At 43.6% G+C, this 13,832-nt stretch overlaps 1 protein-coding gene across 1 annotated transcript in view; it reads right to left on the bottom strand.

The window, feature by feature from the left end:
• Positions 1-13,251: 13,251 nt before the first annotated feature.
• Positions 13,252-13,832, bottom strand: part of chrna6 (cholinergic receptor, nicotinic, alpha 6) — a gene marked incomplete at its 5' end in the record, with an annotated part of 52,239 nt that continues 51,658 nt past the window's right edge. Inside the window, one exon of the mRNA XM_084317971.1 lies at positions 13,252-13,387. Coding sequence (XP_084174097.1) covers positions 13,262-13,387 — 126 coding nt within the window. The 3' untranslated portion in view covers positions 13,252-13,261. The remainder of the gene's footprint in view (positions 13,388-13,832) is intronic.

Below are 13,832 nucleotides of genomic sequence, written 5' to 3'. Positions count from 1 at the left end.
AGGAAGTGGGGCAAACATTCCAGTCAACAAACTTTTCTGAACTTCCAAGCAAACTCTGAACAGATGAAGAAAATAACTCCATAGCCTGAGCTGTTTGAGATGAGACTGTTACACACATAACGTTACCGACCTGGTAATACTGATAATGTTGCGAACATGATAACATTAGCTGGGCAACTTGGAAGTATAATAAGAACTCTGAAGCTGCCCTCTGTGTCCAACACGGTCTCGTCAGAAAACGCAAATAAAGTACTAATCGACCAGAGGAAAAAAGGTATCGTATAAGTAATTATATTTACGTTTAATTGATTGATTAATTGAAAACTTTATTAACAGATTGCAGAATGGGTACAATACAGTACGGCTCAATGCACACAATTGTTAAGGGGATGCAGACCAGAGAAAGTCTTGTTTACATCAGGGTCCCCCATTTTCAATTCATCATATCGACAAAAGTCCAAGACAAACAACACAACCAGGAGTTGAACCAACAATGATTGTGGTCATGGGCGAGTGTTCTCACCACTAGACTAAGCAACCCATCCACCCACCCTAATACATACAAAGCAATACTATGATGATGGTTAATTTTAACATTTAATGGTTATGGGTTAGGGTTAGTGTAACTGAGGGGTACAATTCCCTGACTGTATTAAATAAGTATGGTATCATTAAACCACTACTGCGTTATGTACATTACTACTGGCCATACAGTACACAGGTATATGAGATGAACACATCCACAATAACACGGTTTCACACAAATACTCGTTTAGAAGAATATTTATTAGCAGCACGAAGATTATCTTACATTACTTTACTTATCAAGATTGAGAATTGCGCTTGTAAGGCGAAGAATGTGCATGAATAGGTCAAGAGCGTAAGTCCATGAGCAGATTACGCAGGAGATAATTAATACCACCTGTATCATAAGAATTATATATGGTCACAAGTCGGTTGGTGCGCCTGCGCAGTAGAATCAGGAAGTGTCGGGGGCAGCGTGAGCCTCCCACGCGTTACTCCTCGACACTGAGAGATCGAGCTGTGCAGGTGAAAAGATGCGACTGCTGTTACCTCAAGTACCGGAGGGGACTTGTGCTATGTATGACTTAGTCCACATTGCAGCCGGCTTGTGGGAGGCAAGAAACAGCGTTCGTGACAGGGGAGGGTTGAATTGGATGATACGAAATTGGGATGGGAGAAAATATAGAAAAATGGGAGAAAAAGTGGATAAAAAAAAATAAAAAATTATATATGGTCCACTAGTAGGGCAGCTGGAGATACTAAGAGGGTCCCTCCGGTTGTAAGCCAGCAGGGGGCAGGAATGTTCGAATGCAAAAGTCTGGATCAACGGGGAATCAATAAGCTCCAGCTACGGGAGGCGGTACATTACTCCCTTGATCGGCAGACGAAAGCAGCAGCTATAATCCAAGTATGCGTGCAGCATAGGTGAAAGCCAGCCAGCCTCTCCTAGAGACGGGCTCGAGTGATGCTCCTCACGGGTAAATCCCACACAGCAGTGGGTGTAGACCGGTTCTCTGATCCAGCAGCCACGGTACCAAAGCAATATAATAATCCAGCCGGAAAGGGCTCTGCATTCACCGGTGTAGATTCTCCGGTGCACGGTACTTCACATTAACTAGGTCGAACTTGACGTTATTACACTAAGCTCTGACACTTTCACTATCCTATTCGCACACGGTTATAAGTGCTCTATTTAGACGCAAAGTTGCTCACTTCACTTGGTCGTTGACTCGTGATGAAGGCTTTAACGTTTTGAGGGTAACACGTTTCTAGGTTAACTAACTGCTGTATCCACCTGCAACGTATTTATACGTACGGTGAACAATCTAGTGCCAACCTTATTTCTGTCTCGTATTCTTGCGCAGAGCCGGTCATGTCCAGGCATGTCTTGGCGGTGACTTTGAACTAGACATTGGGGGGTATGGCCGTGGCGCCTAGGGGATCGCTTCCAATAGGAGAACGAATATTATGGTCTGTCCTGTACCAGGTAAAGGGATATTCCGTGTATATGTACAAAGAATATACAAGGGATATCAAACGATATACAAATAGTATACATGGGATCTCAAGCAATAAATATATATATTCGGTTTAATCTGACCCTTTGTAACAGTTAGGGTTAGGGTTAGGGTTAGGGTTAGGCTTAGGTTTAGGTTTAGGGTTAGTGTGTCTCGGTAGTCTTGAGGTAAAGGCACTTGCCTCCTGTGCGAGCACCCCAGGTTTGTCCCCAGTAGGGGGATGCAATTAAAAAAAATTCTAATTACGTCAATATACTACTTATGGATAAGATTACGTACAATATGTAGCTTTTTCCTGTGGTCCATTAGTACTTTATTTACATTTTTCTTTTTAAATTTCTTTTTTATGTTTTTGGTAGATTTTTTTTATTGTTTTTACTACCGGGCAGTCCGGTAGAGAGAGAGAGAGAGAGGAAGAATGGGAGACAGAGCGGGGGGAAGATATTCGGCAAAGGACACCGGGTCCGGGAATCGAACCCGGGTCGGCCGCTTCGTGACGCAGCACGTTACATGGTTCGCCACTTGGGCGCCCCTTTATTTACATATTTTAAGCAAGACCAGGCTGCTCTGTGTCACAACTGCTGGAGCAGACCACTGGCTTCTTCCACCACAACCACATCATTAATCATGCCCCAGAAACAGAGGCTACTGGAGCTGCCAACCCCACAAGCTGAAGATCCACATGGACATGTATGGAACTGCGTGTTTGAGATGGTTCACATTTGATACAGTGTGAATTTATTTCTTTGAGACTTTCTGCCACAGTCAATGGGAAAAGTAACTCAAAACAGCAACCTAGAATCGATTTTGAATCGACAATCCATTTTGAATTGATAATTGATTGTGAATCGATAACTGATTTTTAATCGACAGATGATTTTGTATTGAATCGTGCCGCCTAAGAATCAAAATCGAATCGAAAGGTGAGATTTCCCCCGAAGCGTGCACCCCTATAATTATTGTATGCTGTCTGTCTGTACAAGCCGTGAGATCCACCAGGCTGTTCCACTCCCAGGCTGTTAGGATGTACGACACATTTACAATAATCATGGCTGACTGTGGGTCTCTGTACTGTCCAGAGCTTCTGAAAATGTTATGACCTAAAAAAGTACAAGTGACATATTATTAAAACCAGACAGGGATGGAGATGAACAGGCCAACAGAAAGAGAGAACAATAAAAAGCACGACAGTCCCTCAAGCATGAATGTGCACATAGCGTTATATGTATGGACTGCCATACAAGCATGCACACATGCACACACACACACGCACATGCACACACTGAGTTCAACAGTTAGAGGTGGGGATAGAGAGCCCAGCGGGGGCCCAGATGTCTGAATTATACATGGCTCCATTTGCAGTGGCCTCTCTCACTCTCTCAGTCCTGCAGGTCAAGGTTTGTGTACCATCAGTCACATGTACTGTGAGGGACTGCAGTGGCCTTAAACCTTGCTGTGAGGAGGCGGCCATGCGAAGGAAAAATGCAGTCAGAGTCAGGTTGCCATCACCCAGTGGTTGGTTTTTTATTCTATTTGTTCTTTTGCTCCCCAGTGGGAAAAAACGGGAAAAAACATATTTTAACATAAATACAAAAATAATACAAAATGATTAAACTTTCTTTTAACAAATATAAACAACTAGGCCCTTGGCTAAGGGACCTAGGTCTTAGTACGGCTGTGTCTCGCTTCCAAGCCTGTCATTACTTCTCCCTGAGAGGAGCCTCCATCCCTGGCTTTATGCTGGAAGCTCCTCCTACAGGGACAAACCAAAAACAAACAATCAATTAATCAATACAGACATCAATTTACACATCCAATAACTCTAGACAACATGGATACATTACTCCATCATGATCTATCATCACCAAACACTAAACAGTGTTTAGGGCGCTTCATAAACCTATTCCCCTCTCGTTATGAAAATCCCCCCCCCCTGTACTCTACCACACTTGGTTCCTTCCAAATCTCCCCTCCAGAAAAGGCCCTGGCCTCTCCGAGTTCTGGTTGGGCAGCCAGAGATCCTACAAGGAACCAAGTGGGAGCACAGACAAATGGTATTTATCAACAAATGCATGTACTTTAATTCTACATAACATGTTATGCTTTAAACCAAACCTGTATTACAAAACAACATAACAAAACAAACTAGGCCGAAGGCCTAAACTAAATGTTTGGCCGCATGACCACATGTGGGGACCAGGGCTAAACCAATTAAGACTGTGAGGCAACCAGCATAGGGCATGGGGTAGCCCCATGACACTTGCCAACTGTGTATTGTAATGAAATAAAATTAGAAAGGTACACTCAGTAGAGTGCAAATCTCCACCAGGTACAGGTAGCAATATTATAGACCAATGAAAGCAGATCTCCCGGCATGAAGCAGGGATAGAGTAAACAGGATGTGACAGATGTTATTTGATCGAACCCTGATGGAAATTTTGATTTGTGTTATGCCACACAATTATTTTTGTTTGTAGCGCCCCCTACAGTGCTCCTGTGATGGTTGTTACCTTTGGTCTATGTATGTGACACCCATTTGAAGCTCATTGGTCAATATCTTAAAAAGATTTAAGATAAATGTAAAAAAAAAGTATAATAAAAGAAAAAGGCAGAAAGTCCAATATGGCTTACGTACGGAAGCGTATTGCTGCCACACCAGAAAAAAAATATATATCTGTATCACGTTATAACATAAAGGTTTCACGTTATAACGTGATAACTTCTTGTTTTAACATAAAACGTTTAACTTCTTGTTATAACATAAAGGTTTCACGTTATAACGTGATAACATCTTGTTTTAACATAAACCGTTTCACGGTATAACAAGAAGTTATCACGTTACAACGTGAAACGTTTTATGTTAAAACAAGAAGTTATCACGTTATAACGTGAAACCTTTATGTTATAACGTGATACAGATATATTTTTTTTCTGGTGTGGCAGCAATACGCTTCCGTACTTACGTCATGGGTCCTTGAGACAGATCTGTAGTGTGGGGATTGATGGATGTCTGTACCAAGTTTTGTGTAAATCAGACTTATGAGGTAGGAGTTATTCAATTCCAAATTGTAACCTTTATTTATAGCGCCCCCATCAGGCCAATTGAGATAATATTCCATGAGCCACATCCCTGGCCTGCTGTCAGCCTATCTGGCAAGTGTCATACACCACAGCCTTTGAGTTGGCGAGCTACGCTGAGCGCCCACACACATACACACACCTTGTTCCACCCTGTGACAGAATCACACACACGCACGCATGTGCGCACACACCTCACATAGACAGGATTCTCGGATAGTGTGCACGCATATTTCTTTAGCGCAGCAGCTCGTGCAGGTAGGTTGTAACTCAGTCTCGTGATTCAGCGGGTATCATTGATTGGCTCGAGCACGGTATGTTTATGAACAAGAAACCTGTCTATAGGGAAAAAATTTATAGGAGCATGTTATTACATTTACATTTAGTCATTTAGCTGATGCTTTTATCCAAAGCGACTTACAAGTTCTGTACGACAAGTCATCAGGAAGGGCACAACTCTATCAGCTGAGTAACAATGTTCATCAAAGTGTCGAGTGCTACAGTGTAGGTTAGTTTATTAGGACAAGTGCATGACAGTAAGGTTAGTTAGGGTTAGATTTGAATCTATCTATCTATCTATCTATCTATCTATCTATCTATCTATCTATCTATCTATCTATCTATCTATCTATCTATCTATCTATCTATCTATCTATCTATCTATCTATCTATCTATCTATCTATCTATCTATCTATCTATCTATCTATCTATCTATCTATCTATTTATTTATTTATTTATTTATTTATTTATTTATTTTTATTATTTCAGATAATGGTTGAAGAGGTGCGTCTTTAGTCGACGGCGAAAGATTGGATGGGTTTCGGCTGTGCTAACTGGGGTGGGTACTTCATTCCACCATTGTGGGGCAAGGACTGAGAATAGGCGACATCTCTTTGATGACCCTCCCGGAGCTCGGATAGGAGTAGGTCTGAGGCGGCCAGAAGATGCAGAGCGTAGGGGTCTTGAGGGTGTGTAGTTAAATACCCTTGACCGGAGGTAGGCAGGAGCGGTTCCCATTGCCGCATGGTATGCCAGGTCGAGGGCTTTGAAGCAGATTCGTGCAGCAATGGGGAGCCAGTGCAGGTCCCTAAGAAGTGGGGTGACATGGGCCGACTTCGGTAGGTTTGAGGTCAGGTGAGCCGCTGCATTCTGAATGAGTTGAAGAGGCTTGGTGGCAGTGGCTGGGAGTCCAGCAAGCAGTGCGTTGCAGTAGTCGAGGCGGGAGATGACTGTTGATTGGACGAGGAGTTGGGTGGCTTCTTTTGTCAGAAAGGGGCGGATCCTTCTGACGTTGCTCAGGAGGAATCTGCAGGTTCTGGTTGTCGCTGCGATGTGAGCAGAGAAGTTCAGCTGGTCGTTGAGGACAACACCAAGGTTCTTGGTGGTCGGGGACGCGGTCACAGCTGCATTCTCGACTGTGATGGAAAGGTCGGTCAAGGGGGAGGATTTGGCCGGCAGGTGGAGCAATTCTGTTTTGCTTAGGTTCAGTTTGAGGTGGTTGGTCGTCATCCAGGCGGAGATGTCAGACAGACAAGCCGAGATCCGCTCAGAGACGTGGATATCTGAGGGAGGGAAGGAGAGGAAGAGTTGAGTATCATCAGCATAACAATGATACGAGAAGCCACGAGACGTGATAATGTTACCCAGTGATTTAGTGTAGAGGGAGAAGTGAAGGGGTCCTAGGACCAAGCCCTGGGGGACACCCGTCCGCAGGGGGGCGGGTGGCCGACAGGGTCCCTCTCCATGACACTTGGTAGGAGTGGTCATTGAGGTATGATGTCAGCCATGTTATATAACTGTGTCGTGTCTTTCTGGTCTCTCTATATGTCTTCACCTGTGGGGCACCTGGAGATGTTGGAACTTAACGAAAACCCACTGTAAGATGTTGTTATTGTAGCCTGTGAATAAACACCATGATGGATCTGTGAGGTTACCCTCCTACCAGCTTGTCTGAAGTTGTGCCCAGAGAGCATCAGGAAAGCTCCACTCCCACCTCTGTCTGCCATCAAAGAAACGCCTCCTCCTTTCTGGTCCGCTCGGCCTCTACTCTCTTTCCCTACTCCAGCATCCTGCAGCTTGCTCTCGAAGCCCACGAAGAGCACTCACAGATGTGCATAACGGAATAATTTAGTCTCTGGCTCCTTTGTGGATGCTTAAAAATAAATGATGAAATGTTGGACCTCGTTTTTTCCACTGATGTCTTTTGTGATGTATTCTTTACTGTACATGTTGAAGTTAGTTTAAAAGTCTGATCAGTGATCCAAACGTAAACAAATGGGTATCCCTGCCACCAAAGAAATTATAATCTTGATACAATGACTAATACTAGACAACAGGTAAATGTGAGGTTTTAATTGTATTTGCTAGTAAGTTTTATTTACATTGGGTTAAGAAACATACAAATGCCGTATTTCCCCACATTGATATGGTCCAAGAAGGGATTGGGGCACATATATGTTCAATACACATGTTCTCTACCCAGCAGGATGATTGATGAAGAGAGAGAAGAGGAAGAAAAGCACCTTGATAGAAACCTCTTTTATGTTGTTTATCTTTGTCATCTTTCCTATATGGATGCTATAGAATCACCCCAGCAGCACACCCGCTGAGCCTCAGTAGGGAATGATTGCACAGTCCTTTGAAATAGCAACAGCGATTAATGCCAACATTATGGCTAATATTGAGCTTTCCCTTCATTTTAATCTCTTAGCTCTCCACAGGAGGCATCTATATGTGATGTGTGTGTGTGTGTGTGTGTGTGTGTGTGTGTGTGTGTGTGTGTGTGTGTGTGTGTGTGTGTGTGTGTGTGTGTGTGTGTGTGTGTGTGTGTGTGTGTGTGTGTGTGTGTGTGTGTGTGTGTGTGTGCCTTAATGTTATTTAAAGCCCCAATTCATTATTATTATTGTATTATTGTATTCATTCATTTATTATTGTTACTATTTTATTTAGATTTGTTTTATATATATGAATTAAGCATAGTCTATACTGTGCATATATTCTTGAACGGTTTTACTGAAAAACCACAGCAATGAAATAGATTGTTGGGCTCTTTGGTGGGACTATCCTTCTGTTTGAGCTCTGTGATGCGGCTATCCTTCTGTTTGAGCTCTGTGATGGGGCTATCCTTCTGTTTGAGCTCTGTGATGGGGCTATCCTTCTGTTTGAGCTCTGTGATGGGGCTATCCTAAAGTTTGAGCTCTGTGGTGGGACTATCCTCCTGTTTGAGCTCTGTGATGGGGCTATCCTCCTGTTTGAGCTCTGTGATGGGGCTATCCTTCTGTTTGAGCTCTGTGGTGGGGCTATCCTTCTGTTTGAGCTCTGTGGTTGGGCTATCCTTCTGTTTGAGCTCTGTGGTTGGGCTATTCTTCTGTTTGAGCTACTGTATGTGGTGGGGCTATCCATCTGTTTGAGCTCTGTGGTTGGGCTATTCTTCTGTTTGAGCTATGTGGTGGGACTATCCTTCTGTTTGAGATATGTGGTGGGACTATCCTTCTGTTTGAGCTCTGGAATGGGACTATCTTTCTGTTTGAGATCTGTGATGGGGCTACCCTCCTGTTTGAGCTCTGTGATGGGGATACTTTTCTGCCTCTGCTGTTGCGTAAATTAGCTCAGATATAAACATGTCCCACTATGTCTCTTCAGTTGAACCTTTATTAATCGTCCTCTGCATGTGACCCATCATAACTGTTTCTAGGAGTAGTGGGTAACCACACAGTGCAGCGCCCAGGGACTGACTCCAGTTGTAAAGCCAGACCTAGCATGCATGTCTTTTGGTGTGGGAGGAAACAGGAGTACCCAGAGGGAACCCACACAAACACCGGGAGAACATACGTACACCTTTCGACACAGAAAGGCACCCTGCTAGGGGTTTGAATCCAGGACCTTCTTGCTGTGAGGCAACAGTGTTTACCACTGTGCCACTGTGCCTCCCCAGCAGTTTGACTCACTCCTATACTGTATACACTTCAATACACACACAGTCCCCCAGATAAAGCTGTGGCTGACCCTGCTGCTGTGGGGTGAAAACAATTATGTACATATTACAGTATACATACATATTACATATTACATACATATTACATATTACATACATATTACATTATACATTCATATTACATATTACATACATATTTAGTTCTTATTCTGAACCCAGCACAGTGTTGCTCTTTCTCATTTTGTTTGTGACTTTCCATTTTCATAACTTGGCTTATTATTAAGTCATAGAGGATGATCTAATAGACAGCACAGGCGGCAGAGGATTTCCAAGCGGGACTTTATATAAATTATAATACATATAGCACAACATTTCCTATTAGGATTTGCTCTCCATGCCTTTTGGCAAAAATCCCACATAATATTGGTGCATGAATCGCCGCCTGTAGAATGGATTTCCAACTCCGTTTGACATTTCAATTTTCCACAGCCTCCATTATAAGGAGTCTGCCCCATTGTACACAACACACTCCATAGCAGTATGTTATGGAGGCCTAATAGCCTGCCGGCCGTTTCCATATTTCATCTGTACACCGGCCTTGAGCAGGGAACTAAGTGTTTCACGTTCCGTTGTCTAAATCAAATCACACGCTCCTATATGAAGAGAGACAGGCGGATACGGAGTTCGTAAACCACTGTCAGCTGGAGAAAAGGAATTATTGCTGTGTGTTGGTGTGGATACTCTGATTATAATAACTCACACGGGCCAGGGGAGGGGGGGGGGGGGGCACTCTGCCACTCTCCTCTATGGTAGATATGGCTCCTTACAGGGAAATCAATGAATGGGGACTCCCGGATCAAACACAGTGTGTGTTTGTGTCTGTGTGTCATAGAGAGAGAGTGAGAGAGAGAGACAATGAGAAGGATCCCAACATTCCTACAGTATATATCCTTACCTCTCACTCTCACAATATCTCTCTCTCTCCCTCTCTCTCTCTCTCTCTCTCTCTCTCCTCTCTGTTCTGCATCTTGTCTAAAATGTCCTCGTCTTCTTCATCTCCTCTCATTCTCTTGCATCTCTACTGTATTTCATGTACATTCATTTGTCTTCTACTCTCTCTCACCATCACCCTCTGTTCTTCCTGTCACCCCCTCACCACCCCCACCCCCACCCTCACACTCACCCCCATCCCACCCTCACCCCACCCCAATTATGGTAATATTCACACTCATCAAACACCACAGGGGCCGTTGAGAATACTGTGTTTATAGCTTTATCACCATAAATAAAGCCATTCATCTTCCAACCAGGGAAGCTGCTCAATGTGTGCTATTTGCATACAGAGGGATTTACTGCTATTGTGGACTGGACAGCAGAGAGAAACCTGGCTAAAGGCTTATCTAAACAAAACCACTCACCATCTCAGGTTGAGCTGTTGCCACAGAGAAACACTGCTTAGCATAATATATCAAAACAATAATCATAGGATTATGTTTGATTTTGAAGCTTCTTCTGCTTTTATTTGATAATGATGACACACACACACACACCCACCACACATAGGAAACAGCACCTGTAAGCAGATGGGTCCCGTTGCCCCAAACCATTACTTTGTCATCAGCTCTGCTCTCCACAGCTTTATTGTCAAGACCCTGGCTTCATAGTTTGGGACCAGGAATGTGTCGCAGGCCTGTGTGTGGTGGGTTCCCATTATAACAGTAGTAATATGTCTTCATGAGCCTGTGTCACAAGGCAACTGTCACAGTGTGAGACAGAACTCAATTGAGAACTTTCCCCAGGAATTCAAGCACTAAAGGCTCACCACTGACTTTCTACTGTCCATGGACCTGTCACTACATCTAAATCAAGCACTAAAGGCTCACCACTGACTTTCTACTGTCCATGGACCTGTCACTACATCTAAATCAAGCACTAAAGACTCACCTGACTTTCTACTGTCCATGGACCTGTCACTACATCTAAATCAAGCACTAAAGACTCACCACTGATTTTGTACTGTCCATGGACCTGTCACTACATCTAAATCAAGGACTAAAGCTATCTACCATATTTACTTTCTCTCAGTCTAAGAGTGCAAGTGCCAGACAGACAAGCACTCAAAGCAGCTATGAAGCTTCTACTGGGCCTATTATTAGCTCCATATCAACCACAGGCAGTGATGAGCGGTGAAGTACAGTACAGCGCTATAGGCTCCAACATGTACACAGTGTCCTCTTCTAGTCATCCCTAGATAAACATCTCTTGTCCACATTAGCTCTGCCCACGCTGCCTAGCGCTAAAGACTGCACAGCTCTGCCCACGCTGCCTAACGCTAAAGACTGCACAGCTCTGCCCATGCTGCCTAGCGCTAAAGACTGCACAGCTCTGCCCACGCTGCCTAGCGCTAAAGACTGCACAGCTCTGCCCATGCTGCCTAGCGCTAATGACTGCACAGCTCTGCCCACGCTGCCTAGCGCTAAAGACTGCACAGCTCTGTCCCCCATTTTCAATTAATCATAACATACATGGGGGACCCTGATGTAAACAAGACGAAAGTCTTTCTCTGGTCTGCATCTCCTTAATAATTGTATGTATTGAGCTGTAGTGCAGCGGTTCTCAACAGGGGTGCCGCGGCACCCTAGGGTGCCGCAGAGAGCTGCCAGGGGTGCCTTGAGATAATAATGAAAAAAGACAAGACAAGACAAGACAAGACAAAACAAGACAAGACAAGACAAGAGAAGAGGGCAGAAAGGTGAGAAAGGAGGAAAGATATATTTTATATTATCTATAGCTCATAGTACTCTAGCTGACACATACATAACATACTGTATTTAGAACGTGAACGAAAAGCACCTATGCTATAAATTACTACTCAACTAGAGAATGAAAGAGAGAGAGAGAGGGAGGGAGGGAGGGAGAGAGAGATATTGTGAAAAAGGGATAGAAAACAGTAAATATTATTTCCTTTCATTGAAGAAATATTGCATTTATTTCAAATTCAAAGACATTCGCACAAAAAAGAAAGGCAAAAGTAATTTGTATAAATGTGTTTTGCTGTTGCTTCAGTGTGAGTTGTGACATAATTGCAACAGATTGTGTAAAATAAAAATGTAAAAGCTATTTCATTTAGAAGCTGATACTATAATTTGACAATGACAATTCGATTCCTGGTCAAGTAATAAAAAATGCATGCGTTGAATCTGTGTGTGTGTGTGTGTGTGTGTGTGTGTGTGTGTGTGTGTGTGTGTGTGTGTGTGTGTGTGTGTGTGTGTGTGTGTGTGTGTGTGTGTGTGTGTGTGTGTGTGTGTGTGTGTGTGTGTGTGTGTGTGTGTGTGTGTGTGTGTGTGTGTGTGTGTGTGTGTGTGTGTGTGTGTGTGTGTGTGTGTGTGTGTGTGTGTGTGTGTGTGTTGCAATAATGCTAGCTTAATTAAAATAATATGACAAGATGAAAGAAAATGTATAGCCATGCAATTGGATGATAGAATCCTCTGATGAATTAATACGTGTAAGTGCTATTTCAGGATGGACCATTCGAGTTTGATTTAATCCAGTATTTACCAGGTCAACCAATCGCCTTAGAGAACGTTAATCAAGAGAACATTTAGAGATCACACAAATTCTAATTACAAAGCAAGAACAATCTGTCCTGATTCACTACAAGCACAAACAGACATTCCATCCGTCTCAATTCTAATTGGCTATGACATAAAAGAAGCAACAGCATGTGATCGGCTGTGACCAGGTCGATGAATCACGCTGTATAGAGTATGACAGTTGTCAGTCAATGCATGGGCAGGCTTGATTGGCTTTCACATGGGTGTGTTCAGTCTAGCACGGAATGTGTACAGACGGCTCTAGTCAGCTCTGCTGTTTGCAGAAAGTCCCAAATTCATTAGCGTCCATGTCATACGTCAGCTCTCATGCTCCAGTCCTGCAGAACTACTGGATGTGCCACTTTTTCCATTTCAACCCAGCTCTAACACACCTCGAAATGTAATGATCCAGACTGAATGTAGAATTTGTTTTTAAACAATGTTGGTGTGTTAGTGAAAGGCAAAACCCAAAAAAACCTACACAACCAATAGTGCTCCAGGACTAGAACTTTGAAAGCCAAGCTCTGCTCGGTCGGGTGAAGAACTGAAGTTAAGTGACGGTTCCCGGTTTGGTCGATGCAGGGCATGACGTGCGCCCTGATTGGTCAGTGGTTATGACCAGAAGCCGATAAGAGGCTGCAGGAAGAGGCCCAGGGTTCCGAGGATGCAGACGGTCACAAACACCCACAGGAAAATTCTGTCAATCACCATGGCGACGTACTTCCAGTCATCCTCCACCTGTGAGCAGGGGGGGGGGGGGGGGGGGGGGTGACAAGGAAAAAAGATAAGAGAGCACGAAGTAACAGTAGTATCAGGTGATACAAATAAAGTGGAAAGGAGGGGAAATGGTTTTATGGAGGTGAAATATTATATATAAGAGAAAAAAAAGAAATACAGATTAGGTGATCTAGACAGAGCCTCAAAAAAGATGGGATAGGGGAGTGGCAGGGCATGAGGCGAAGATCTAGATGTTGAGACAGAGGGGCTGAAGGTAGCAAGTTGAATATTTTTTGGGGAATCAACCAGACAATTGACAACATAATTTGCACAGGAGGAAATTACTATGATAATGAACACATTCAAATGAAGGTGTCAAAAGCTACGGGTGTTTATGGCAAAAGCTGATGGAGTCGAGAGTTTTTACATATCAAAGGCCACATTTGCTCTCTGGGAGGATTCACCC

Source organism: Notolepis coatsorum, assembly GCF_963971535.1.
Source record: "Notolepis coatsorum genome assembly, chromosome: 7".
Taxonomy (NCBI): Eukaryota; Metazoa; Chordata; class Actinopteri; order Aulopiformes; family Paralepididae; genus Notolepis; species Notolepis coatsorum.
The sequence above is the reverse complement of the archived record's forward strand: the minus strand, read 5'-3'. Positions and strand labels throughout refer to the sequence as shown.